Raw genomic sequence first — 12,578 nt, 5'->3', positions numbered from 1 at the left:
AATTGTATTTTTAATAGCAGCCATCAGGCTTCTGATTAACACAGGAAAACAAGATGTTTGTGCCAATACAATTTGATTAAAACCAGAAGTTACAGAACTGACAAAGATATTTTGCTCCCTGCATATAACCTGATGCCACTGCTCAAGCAATATTTTTCAAAATGGCACTTTTGTCTAAAATCCTCAACAAAATTAAGCAAAAAGTTTCAGATCTTGAGGTCTCCTGAACTGATTTCTCAGACTTGTGGAGAGATACTGTATGACAGATATTCCTGCAGTTAGAACACATTTAGTCTGCTTTGATATCATAATTACAAGTTGAAAGCCAGGGAGAAAGCTCAGCCCACTATCATGGACATATTTTATGAAAAATCTTTTCATTAGGATCTTTTCTCCTGAGAGGCCTCAGAAACGAAATGTGAACAATGATTATCTGCTGCTGTGGAATGCAACAGGTGCAGCTGGGATTGGTCTCATGTGGTTGTTTCTAATTAATGGTCAATCACAGTCCAGCTGTCTCGGATTCTCTGGTCAGTCACAAGTTTTTATTATCATTCCTTTCTATTCCTTGCTAGCTTTCTGATGAAATCTTTTCTTCTATCTTTTAGTATAGTTTTAATATATCATTTTCTTTTAATATAATAGATATCATAAAATAATAAATCAGCCTTCTGAAACATAGAGTATATTCTCATCTCTTGACTGCAATTCAATCTCATGGCTTCTCCAAACAGGCCCCTTTAAACGAATAAATCCCTTCTCTGATCTCTAATTAAAAAAAAAATATAAATGTTCCCCCTTTCAAAAACAAAGCTTCAATGAGAGCTTGTTTGTTAAAAAACCCCAAAAGCCCCCAAGCCTTGATGTTGGACACAAAGAGGGTTTGCCTGAAAGGAGGCAGAACAAAAGTGGGCTCTCGTTCCTGCGCCGCGTCCGGCTGGCGGTATCGTGGCCACAATGCCTCAGACAGGTGCTGAACAGGAATTGCAGTCTGCTCCCTGGATGTGTTTAGAAATGGAGCAGCAGAACTAATTCCAACAAGGCTGGAAATTCATCAGGAAGGTTTCCACCCTGCTCCAGCCACATCAGGAATCCAGAGCGCACCGGGGCGAAGTGAAGCTGTGCAGTGGCTTTGTTGTCAAGTTGCAGAGAGCCAAAAAAATAATTTGTTTCTTCTAAATGAGAGTAAAAACTCAGTGTAAATAAAGAGAGGCAAAAATGTATTTAAACACTGAAAAAGCCTCAGTGCAAGAACACTGTGCTGTGAGAACTTGTTTTACTCAGACACTGTTTGTGTTGTGCCATTAAGATTTTTACATGGCTATTGGATATCCAGATCTGTTAGGGATAAATAATTTCACATGTCCTGCTAAAAGGTCTATTAAAAGGCAGCACTGAGAAAAATGAAGGTTTGTGTGTCAAGAGGTTACAGGAGCAGGGATTTTGTTTTACTTAAGCATTAAATTGAACTTGTTTTCAAACATCTGCAAGGAAAAATGTCATTTTTTTACATCTCCACACTTCTGTACAATGTGCAAGTCACTTTGTCTTTTTCTTTCCACATGTGCAGTTAAATCCCAGGGATATGAAATTTAAACAACACTTAAAAACATTGCTAAGAAAGGGTGGGGAAACCAAGACAACAAAGTATAGCCAGATCGCCTACAAAAAAGTAAGAGGACAAAGAAAGGCTGGTGATGCCACAAATCAATTTCTTCTCAGATTATTTCTTTCTACCAATAAGTATCTCAATTGCTGCTGGATAACAGCTAAACAGAGCATAAAGGGAAAAAAAGAAATTTGACTTACACAGATCTCATATGTAACAATTTGGGTTTCTTCATTTAGACTGTACACATGTTCATCCAAGTGCCATCATGAAACACTCCTTTTTCCCCCAAAAAAACAAACCACCAAATAAGAGTTCTGCACAGTTCAGAAAATGATTTAACTGCTCATTTCATATGAACAGCATCTCTGAAGTCTCCTGACCTGTTCCTCAGACTGTAACTGGGATAATGCTCTGCAATTATACTCTGCTGACAAAAGTAAAATATCTTAGCAATTAAATTAGACAATTAGGAAAAGGTAATTGTCTTAATCAACATCTTCAGAGCTAAGCATACCAGGATGTAAAATCAGCTGTATGCAGAAATAACCCAAATTAAATTAGCCCCAAGGTTGTGTGAAGCTGTACTTACACTGACCCATAAAATATACACTGCTTTTAATTTTATTTTTGAAGTTCCTTAATCCTTAGGCCATTGCAGGTCAGCAGAAGACACATACTTAGTCTGCAGAGATATTAATGGCTTACATCCAGCTCATTTTCCAAAGACAATTATGGTTAACATCAAACCCAGAAAATGAAGCAAAAAGCACAGAATTTTGATGTCATTCAATGAGACTCTTCTCCCCCTTTCCTCTCTTTTATTTCACTTTAAAAAAGAATATTAAAAAAAATCCCTTACTTACTTTAAGTAACCAAGTGAGCACAGAATCACGATATGGAACAAATTTGTTCTTGTTCTTGCCAGCAGCCTGATCTGCCAGGGCAGAAATAACCAGCCCCAGAGTTGTGAGGGATCTGCCCAGAGAACACAAACAGTCATTAACAAGGGTAAATATTCATAAGTCAAATGCATATTTAGACAGTGACTTTCTCTCTGAAAACATGCTCTGAGGAAAAAATTCCTCATTTAATTTTGATCATTTCTTCTTCACAAAAGCACCACTCTTATTTTTTTTTTCAGTATGTTTTCAGTCTTAATAATCAGGTCTTCACACTGAAATTCATGGCAGCTGCAGGAACACAAATATTTTTTAAAAATATGGAGATCTTATTCCCATATCTAAGAGTACTGCATGTTAAAAGGAGAATTAGAAGGAAAGGAGAAAAATTGACTACAAGAGCTTTGCAGAGGGAAGAAAATGAGAAAATTGACTACAGGAGCTTCAGACTGTTTTACGAGTAGGCTGTATTTAGCAGGAAATGGTGATGAAAAAAGGAAAACAAACAATTTCAAAGCCTTACTTGTTAATGTTGCTTCCTTCTTTCAGCCTGTCTCCTGCAGCACCAGTTTTAGTTGCCCTTTCACTACCTGCCAAGTCCACCAGGCTGAGCTTGCCCACCTTCTCACCTGATGTCTGGGGAAGGAACCAGAGAACAGCCCCTGTTAGGACACTTCAATCAAGTTACACTGTTTGATGTATTTTACAACAGGAATCAAACTTCATTTTTGGTGTAAACTCTTGTTCCAACCCCTCTGAGAATGGCTGGATTTGAACAGTGCCCTGTGCTAAGTCACTACCTGCTGCTTCAGAAACAACAGGGAAGTCATGGATATTGTGAAACCAGGTAGTCTGATATTTTCAAATATCTCAGAAATCTCAAGAGGAGAGCACACTAACTGCTGAACCATGAAAAATTCAGAGTTATGGCAAGGGAGTCACAAGCAGAGACATAAGGTTCACAATCCCATCTTGAAAACAGTCTCCTAAAATCCTCGGATTTTATACCAGAATTTCTTCTGTTTTCCAGTGACCAGGAATTAACCTGATGAGAAGCATGTTATAATTTACATAAATTATCACAATTGCAAAGTCTCCTTTATTCTCATCAGCCTCCCGGAACATGATCCCAGCTAAGTGAGTATTTAAACCTGTAATGCACATTTTGTTACAGATCCTTTCACCTCATTTGACCCAAAATGACATTCTGAAACACTCCATGAACCCCCTAAATCAATCTGAAATTGAAGAGCCAACTGTCTTTGAGAACATCTTGCTCACATCACGTTCTTCTGCAGCATCTGCACCTCCAGCACCCCAGGATCCCAAATACAAAGTGCTGCATCCCCATAAAATGAACGGGATAATTAAAATCACTAAGTTCTCAAAAATTACACCCTAAACCTATCAAAATATGATGTGATCATGGGAAGTGCCATTTCCAGGACTGAAAAGACCAGCAGATGGGAGAACAGGGAAATCTGTTGCAGAAGTTCACACAGGGGTCACTGGAAGGTGCAGAGAACATGGACAGTCACAGCCACTCTGCATCCGGGCTGAGCAGGACCACACAAAAATCAGGTATGAAAAGCATGGACAAGAGCCACAGCAAAACTGGAATGAGAAAATATGGAAAAATAAAAAAAAAATCAGCACAGTATGATGCTGATTTGAAGTGCAAAGGGGAAAAAAATCCAAATAAAGAATGAGGAAAACTGTGTGGATAAGAAGATTGGTGGAAAATGAGAAATTAGGATGAAAAAAAGCCCAAATTCTCATTATACTTTCCAATATTTAGGCTCAGATTTGCTCTGTGGACACAAATTTCCCCAAGGCTTTGAAAACATTAAAGAATTATCCAAGCACAGAATTTATCAATGAAGTTTAAAGATACTTCTTTCAATTCCAGTTTATCACCATTTTCTGTGAGGGACTAAATAATATTGACATAATGTATTTCACGCACCCCTCCAAGGCATATTTATGTATAAGGCAACATAAATTAAAATATTTGCAGCTTTAAATGCTTTATCAATACTTAATATTTACACATAAAATCATTAATGTCATTCAATGCAAAATATTTAATATTAGTATTTTTTTCAATTTAGAAAGTTGATAATTTAAACAAATTTGCATAATTTAGCAAGCTGATAATTTATATCAATTTGCATTAAATAACCACATGAAGGGGATCACCAAAGGTACACTCAAGTGTATTTCCATTTTTCACCTATTTTATATTTAGCCTGTACTACAAACTGCTGCTTCCAAAGAAGTGGGTCTTTTCCTGTGAAATACATTAATTAAAGCAAGGGACACATCCCAGCCTGACATTTGGAGCTTGCAGCTGGATTTTCTTACCCCTGATTGCACATCATAGAGGGTGTGGGTGAGGATGATCTTGAAGACTGCGTGGGACCGACTGCTCTCCTCGTTCATGTTGGTGGCAGCCACTGTCCGAGATTTGTTGCCCTCAGACATCAAGGACTCGATGTCCTAAATACAATTTTCACAGCCATGAGTATATCTGCATTGACATCCTTTTCAACTACCTCCAAAAATCACCTCATCTCGGTCAAATACAGCATTTTCTTGCTAAGCCTCCCATTTGTTTATTCAGGATTATGTGAGGGAAAAAAAAAATCAAAGCTTTTTGGCTCTAGAAACTCCACAGTGTCATGACTTCACCCACTCTTCACCCTAGATATTAAATTATCAACAAAAATAGTACACCTGGCTGCACAAAGCAACACTCAAAAGCAGAGAAAGAAGTGAGGAACAGCAATTTGTGTTTGAACCTTGCCACATTTTAGCCTCAAGCTGTCATGGTCTGAGGATCTGGAATACAGACAGAAGGCTCAGAGGTTTATAAAACAGAACCATGTTGAAAAGGACATTATATTCCTCCAAATTTTAAGAGCTTATTAAGTACTTTGATCTTTTGTGATGAGAAAGGTGCAGCTCCCCTGCTTTGGGGTTTCACAGCAATTGTGTAAAATGGTTAAGACCTTGGGGTCTTGGGCTAAACTTCTATTTCTGCATCTGTAGCTGGGTGATGCTAAAACAAACAGTCAAACAAAGGACCAGCACAGACCACTGACTCCAAATTCTGGATTACAAAAAGCTGCTGGGCAACATGGAAAGGCAAAGCATGAAATGTGTCCTGTCTTAAGCAGAAACCACCACGGAGAGCTGGATGAACACCTGGAGAAACTGCAATTGCACTATTTTCATGTTTTGGTTAAGCTGACAGATTCCATCCCATATTTATCCATTTTCACCACAGTAAGTTAAAACTCCTTAAAAAACAGGGCATTTTGTGCATGCACATATAAACATTTACTGTCCTGCAAGCCAGTTTCATGTGATGCTCTCAAGTATTTGCTTGGTAAACAACCATTAGTTTATAATTCCAGCGTGTGCTACTGGGAAAGCAAATTACTGAGTAGAGCATGACAGGCAAAAAGTGACACAGTGGGGCACTGAGAGCCTGTCTCTGCTTAATCCTGGGCCTGTAATTAATCACAGAACACTTTCTCATGACAGTCTGCACTCATCTTAATGCTGAGAGGAAATCTGTTCCATTCAGCAGCTGGATTACTTCCAGAATTACTGAGCAGCACAAGACGAAGGGAGTTTCTGCTCTCAGCCCTGTTCTCCCCAGGGATCACATCACAACAATCTGCAGCTCTCTTGCTCTAAGATTACTGATAAGGAGCATTTTAGTAGTTCTGTCCAGCTTAAGGGACAGCACCTGGGGTTTAGGATGTGAAGATAAGCCTTTCATAAAGTTGATCCTTACCTTGTAGCTAGCAACAGCTAGTTTGGATAGGCCATCTACGTAAGGGCCATAAACACTGTGTTCTCTAACCTTTAATGACTGACGGCTTCTGGTTGGGGGAAAAAAAAGGGATTTATAAGCACATGACTGACTTAAGACAACATTTACACAAAGTCCATTTCTCACTGACACATCTCAAACAGGATGGTCTCACAAATACCCACTGAAGCACAGAGCAAGGGCCAGAATGCAAACACAAAAAAAGCTTTGTAACACATAAAAAGCTGACACAGACAGTGTCGTCACTTCACAAAAGGTACATTTACTCCAGGCTTTTAGTCTTGCTACTTTATTTTGATTTATAATGAGGAGATGCTGAGATCAGGAAGCAGCAAAAGCCATCCCAGGCAAATGTTTTAGATGGGATCCATTAAGGCAAACTGGTTATGTAAAGGAAGAGTGTAGGACAAATTCTGCAGTGCCATTCACACACAAATTCCTCACCCTTTGGGGTCAAGGAGATCTCTGACTTTCTCATTGTAAATCTCCATGTAGGATACTTCCACTTTGAAACTCTGCTCTTCATTTTCTTCTTTCTGTGCTCTTTCAAAGAGTCCACTGCAAAGTCTAGGGATTAATCCAGGCTGATCAGCAGTACCCATCATGGTGTAGGATTTTCCAGACCCTGTGTGAGGGAAGCTGTGATTAGAGAACGTGCAACAAAGGTTCCAGCTGCGCAGAATATTGATAGGAAATAAAAGAGGTTAATTTTTTTTTGCATTTTAGTAGAAGGTATTTGTTCCATTTTCTGCCTTAAAGTAACCCAAACACCACTGAGCTAAAGATTATTTTAATTAAAAGGAAAAGTAAAACAAGAAATTTGGTTCAGAGTGCTGGAGAACTTTTAGATAGATACAGCCTTACCGTAGATGACAAGCCACTAATGAGAAAACCCCTCATATTACTCTTTAAATATTACATTAAAATGACAATTCAAGATTATTTTAAGCACAGAGGCAGAAAATCTGAGCAATGCTCTGAGCTCAAGGACGATCATGGTCACGCCAAAGATTATCATATGAAGTGTGAGAAATAAGGGTAGCCAGCAGCAACAAAACCTTATTTCTCATCCTGCCCACCTCATATCTGATGTTACAAAAGAGGAAAACATTTATTATCTACATTAGAAGGTATTTCTCCTCCAACAATGTCACAAGAGCTGTGGAAAGAACCAGAACACAACACCTTTGGAGGAAACATTTCTCCCCTACTCTGGGACTCACCTGTTTGCCCATAGGCAAAGATACAAGCATTGTAGCCTTCAAAGGCATTCTGAAGAATATTCTCTCCAAGGCACTTGAAAACAACATCTTGACCTAGAAAATAGAACCCACAAGCCAACACTGTAACACAGCAAGAGCTTTTTGTCCCTCAATTTGGATTCTTTGACAATTAGGTAGAAGCTGTGAGGGTTTTCCTGCTGTTGCTGCCTAAATCACATCCAGTGTTTGCTCCCTGGAAAGGAGCAGAAGATGTGCTCCAGATTTATGCTGCTGTAAAAATTAGGGGCTGGGATTATCATGGATATACCTGGATGTGCTTAAAGCAACATCTTATGAAGGTTCATACTCAGAAGTTTTATCAGCAGAGAATCTATGACCAACTGCAGAATTTAATCTGCTGGGGAATGACACCTCCTCAAAATATACTCAAGCTGTGCATTTTAATGACAGTCAGTTGATTTTAATCCAAGAAAATCAGCAGAGCACTGGAAAATTTTACTGTGTAAGACATTGGATATTCTCATGAGGAGATTTTTGCAGAGAAGGAATCACAAGTATGTGGAAGATATGGATATTCACAGGGTACTTTGCACTGGCAAAAAGTAAGGTGTAACATTTCTTTTGTAATTGAACTTTGAGCTTTTTGGATTATTTTCCAAGCAGAGGAAGGAAGGCTTAAAATATCTGGGTAGTAACTTGAACAAAATTTATTTTCAGAATTAATTTTATAACCCAAAAAACTCAAGTCTGAACAAGGCATGACAGAACTTTATGGACTGAAAAGTTGTCTCAAATAATGTTCCTTTAAGCTCTTCCTTTCTCTTATTGAAGTTCCTATCTTTACAGCCAAATTCATGCTAAATTCCCCAGCAAAAGCACCAAGAACTGCGCCAGGCTCAGCTGGGGTAACACTTCCACTGTATAACAGACCAAAATATCAGTTATATAGGCACCACCTTTAGTTTGAGAAACAAAATATGTAACATTCCTATGTAATTTATATGGCTGAAAGTGTCACATTTTTCTCAGTGGCTTGATAGGCTATTATTCATTAGTTATTTGTTAAAGAAATTAAAAAGAAGTGTATGTGTCTTTGATTTTTCTTATGATTTTTATGAAATAAATATTAAGTTCAATTGATCCCAAATTTTAAAGAATAACAACTGTGAAAGGAATAAATTATAGGAGTGATAACTCCAAATACAGTTCATATTTTACCATAACTATATGTCAAAATGCATGAAAATAATACATAATAACTTTTAACTGAATACATTACACATTCTCACTAAAGCATCTGAATTCACATACACTTAAATGAAATGAGGTTTTTATTAGTATTAATATTCCTTTATTAGGTTTTACTATGATGCCAAACTCCCATCAGCACTGAAAAACATGAAATTACACATAACAATGCTCCTCAAAAGAAATAAATTGGTTTGATGCATTTAAAATGAGGGAGTTGGAGCAGTATTTTAAATAAAGCTGTAAACAGGAGTAAAGCATCATTGTGCTGGGTTTCTCCACTCTCTGCACTGCAAAGGGGTGGCAGTGCCCATTGCTGCTGTCATCTTTAGAGAAAAGGAACTGGAATGATTGAAGATTTTCCCTTTTTTGACAGCAGCCAGTCATAGAAGGGACAGCATTTTGTGCCATATGGCCTGTGCCCTGCAGCAAGGACTGTATTTTAATCAGATCATTCCCACTTGGAGACAACCAAGCCACAGTAAATATTATTACCTGCATATTTTTCTTTGACAGATTCATCCATGGACCAAAAGCAGTGATCATATGCAAACACCTGCAGGAGAACAACCAGGACACCTCAGAACAGCTACAGCCAAATCCAACACGTTATTCACATTCTGACATTCTGAACTCAACACACATTCCCACTGAATTCCTTATTTTCTAGCAGTTTGAAGCCTAAACAAACACTCCATTTTCCTGCATGCTTTTATTTGTTCCTTGTTTCTATTTGTTCCTTTCTGTGCCAACCCTACTCCCCACTCTCCACGTGCCAACCCAGTGGATGTCAAGGACCTCTCCATTTCTCCTCCAAACCCATCCTTGCAATGCATTTTTCACCAGAGTTTCTCTTTTGCAAACTGACAGATGTCCTCTAGCTCTTTCTGCCTCCCATCTCTCCGTGCCTCTTGTCTGCATAAATTAAAAACAAGCCTTCGGGTAGGAAGCTCTTTCCATACAAGAGGAGTATGTATTTATTTACATTCCATGACAAACCAAAGCAGTCATCAAAGTCTAATATTTGCAAGGAATAATAGAAAAAAAAAATCAGTTTTATCATGAAAAGAGCAGCACTGTAATATTTTTAATAGAAAATTTTCAATTTTGCCATAAATCCATCGAAAGGTCCACAGGCACCTTTCGTCCTGAAAGATGACCTGAAATAATACAATGTGTATTTTGGGACAGATGTTTGCAAAAACAGCTCCCCTGGGTATGTAACTGCAAGGAAAAATAATAATTAGGGTAATGTCTGACCTACATTCACAAAATTTATTCTGTAAGATGTAGGAAAAGGGAAGTGCAATGTGGGGCTCTCTGCCTGTGGATTTCCCCTCTAAGCTTAATGGAAACTGCTCTTTCCCCTTTGGATGGCCTGCATTGTTACACTGCTGACTACCAACATTTATGAAAATGCTTAACATAGCAAAATCCTTGAAATTGAAATAATTTATCTTCAAAAATACATTGTTTCCCCCTCCATACTACACTGATGTACCAGCATCAAGAGATAAAGTAGTTATTTTATATCCTCTAACTGAGGAAACAACAGCTTGTGTATTAAAAATTATGGTGCTCTTTTTTTTTTTTTTTTTTTTTTACTTTGAATTCATTTTACAGCTAAACATATTATTAAAGCATCCCAAGCCTTCAGAACATTTAATAAAATATCACTGGCTGCATGAGCACATCCATGGAGCTGAACCCTGATCTGCCAGGGCAGAGTCTTCAGAACAAGCACAAAGTCACGGGACCATAAAAACAAAATGAGTTTGCTTTAAACACAAATACCAGAAAATGCTTTTAAAAAGCCCACAAAGAACAAATATCCTCCATTCAGAGTCTGCAGTGCTGAGTGTGGATGTTCTCATTTGTTCCTCTGACTCATTTCTTGGCACGGGCTGTACAGAGCATTTCTGCAGCAAGGAGATGCTTCGAGTTTCTTACTCAGCAGCTGATCAGCAACAGAGCTCTGCAAAATGCTTTTAATATCTGGATAACCCAAGAGTGAGCAAGTGATAGGACAACTCTCACACACTGATGAAAGCTCTTACCTTTGGGTGAGTTCTGCTGTTCCCCCATGCATCAGGAGTGGAAAGGATTTGGTACAAGGTCAGGGGAGGAAAAAAAAAAAGACAAAAGAAAAACAAGGACTGTTAGTTGTAGTGATTTCAGCTTAATTGTGCCATCATTAATCAATGGAATGTTGTATTAAAAGTTCATTTCTCTCCTCAGATATCTCTTTGCTTACAGACCCCAAAGTCATTTTATAAACCCCTTCAGGGGCATGATTTGAGATGCTGTTTAGAGTTGATTTAAAATTCAAAGCTACTGATTTTCCTCATGCTGCATGTATTTCTCATTCTCTCACGGGCTTATTTTTCTTGTGACACCTCTCCCTCTTTCTGGGTGTCACTGCCTCTTAAAAACAAAGTACCCAAGCAGCACAAAAATTTCCAAAACCACTTGAACAAGAACTGCAGGAGTGTTATTCAAGAGGAAATTTCAGAGTCCAGCCCCTGGGCTTGCCCAACCCAGCTCTCTCTGGTTGCTGGGACAGCAGAGCAAACATTTGCTTCCTCAAAAGAATGAGCAGAGAACAGCAATTCTTCTACTCTGTTATGTGCAGAATTTAAAAGTTTGGGGGGGTTTGTTTGTTTGTTTTTAAGCAAGCACAAAATTACTGGAGTGACCTTTAAAATACCAGCACGGCCCCAGTGGATGACTGCAGGTTATGCAGCCTCCCCACATCAGAGGCTGGAGAAAAGCAGTAAACACACAACAAGCCACTGATACTCCCCTTGTCCTGGACCTTCCAAATGACATTAGGAAACTCTTGACATCAGCAACGAGTAAAGTCTTGTGACAAGCAACACTGATTTCTTTTGAACAGAGCAGGAGAAAGACATGGGAGCCATACAGGATTACCCTCAGAGCTCCTGCTGCTCACAGGGCTTGAGAAGCAAGTTTAAAAATAGTAATTTCTGAACACTGTCTCTCAAAACCAACTATTTATTACACAAATCCACCACCCCTTTTTGCTCATATCTGGATCTGCTGTATCTGTTTGACAGAACAGGAACGATGGGCACTTGGGAGAGCAGGATGATTATTGAAGTCAAGGTCTGAGCATTTTCTCTCAAATTTCTGAGCATTGTCTCTCAAAACCAATTATTTATTACACAAATCCATCACCCTTTTTTACTCATGCCTGGATCTGCTGTATCTGTTTGACAGAACAGGAACGATGGGCACTTGGGAGAGCAGGATGATTATTGAAGTCAAGGTCACCCCTTGTGTCACGGGGTCATCCAAGTCAGCAATGACAACATGACCCCTTTTCCTCTGCCATCTGGCTTAGTTGAAATAAAGGCTCTCCCAAGTCCTGGCAGCCAGCTTGGTGTGGATTCTAGGCTGTTACTCCTGGGTGGATTTTATTGAGGGAATCTCCTTCAGTGGGGCTTTGATCCAGATACAGCAGACTCCAGAGAGCCCCTCTGGATCCCCCTCAGAGAGACAAAGGAGCATCTTCATGGCTTTTTGTGCTCTGAAATGCTCATGGAGCACTTTGCTGCAGGACTTCACTGGAAACTGCCTTTAGGGGAGCTCTGCTTACAGGGCAGGCTAATTACTATTCCTACAAAAACCTCCTCCTTGTAAAACAAAGGGAGCAGCAACCCTGGATTCACAGTCTGAGTTTAGCACTCAGAGATGTGACACAGCCCTGCTCACATTCCCCAGCCCAATTC

At 39.0% G+C, this 12,578-nt stretch overlaps 1 protein-coding gene across 1 annotated transcript in view; it reads right to left on the bottom strand.

The window, feature by feature from the left end:
* Positions 1 to 6,399, bottom strand: part of KIF13B (kinesin family member 13B) — a 69,831-nt gene extending 63,432 nt beyond the window's left edge. The window contains exons 1-4 of the mRNA XM_066547618.1: positions 6,317 to 6,399; positions 4,876 to 5,010; positions 3,035 to 3,147; positions 2,476 to 2,587 (exon numbers count right to left, since the gene is read on the bottom strand). Of these exons, the coding sequence (XP_066403715.1) occupies positions 2,476 to 2,587; positions 3,035 to 3,147; positions 4,876 to 4,995 (345 nt within the window). The 5' untranslated portion in view covers positions 4,996 to 5,010; positions 6,317 to 6,399. The remainder of the gene's footprint in view (positions 1 to 2,475; positions 2,588 to 3,034; positions 3,148 to 4,875; positions 5,011 to 6,316) is intronic.
* Positions 6,400 to 12,578: the final 6,179 nt, after the last annotated feature.

The sequence above is a fragment of the Molothrus aeneus genome, chromosome 3, assembly GCF_037042795.1.
Source record: "Molothrus aeneus isolate 106 chromosome 3, BPBGC_Maene_1.0, whole genome shotgun sequence".
NCBI classification, from domain to species: Eukaryota; Metazoa; Chordata; class Aves; order Passeriformes; family Icteridae; genus Molothrus; species Molothrus aeneus.
Note: the sequence above shows the minus strand (reverse complement) of the source record. Positions and strands in the feature narration are given on the sequence as shown.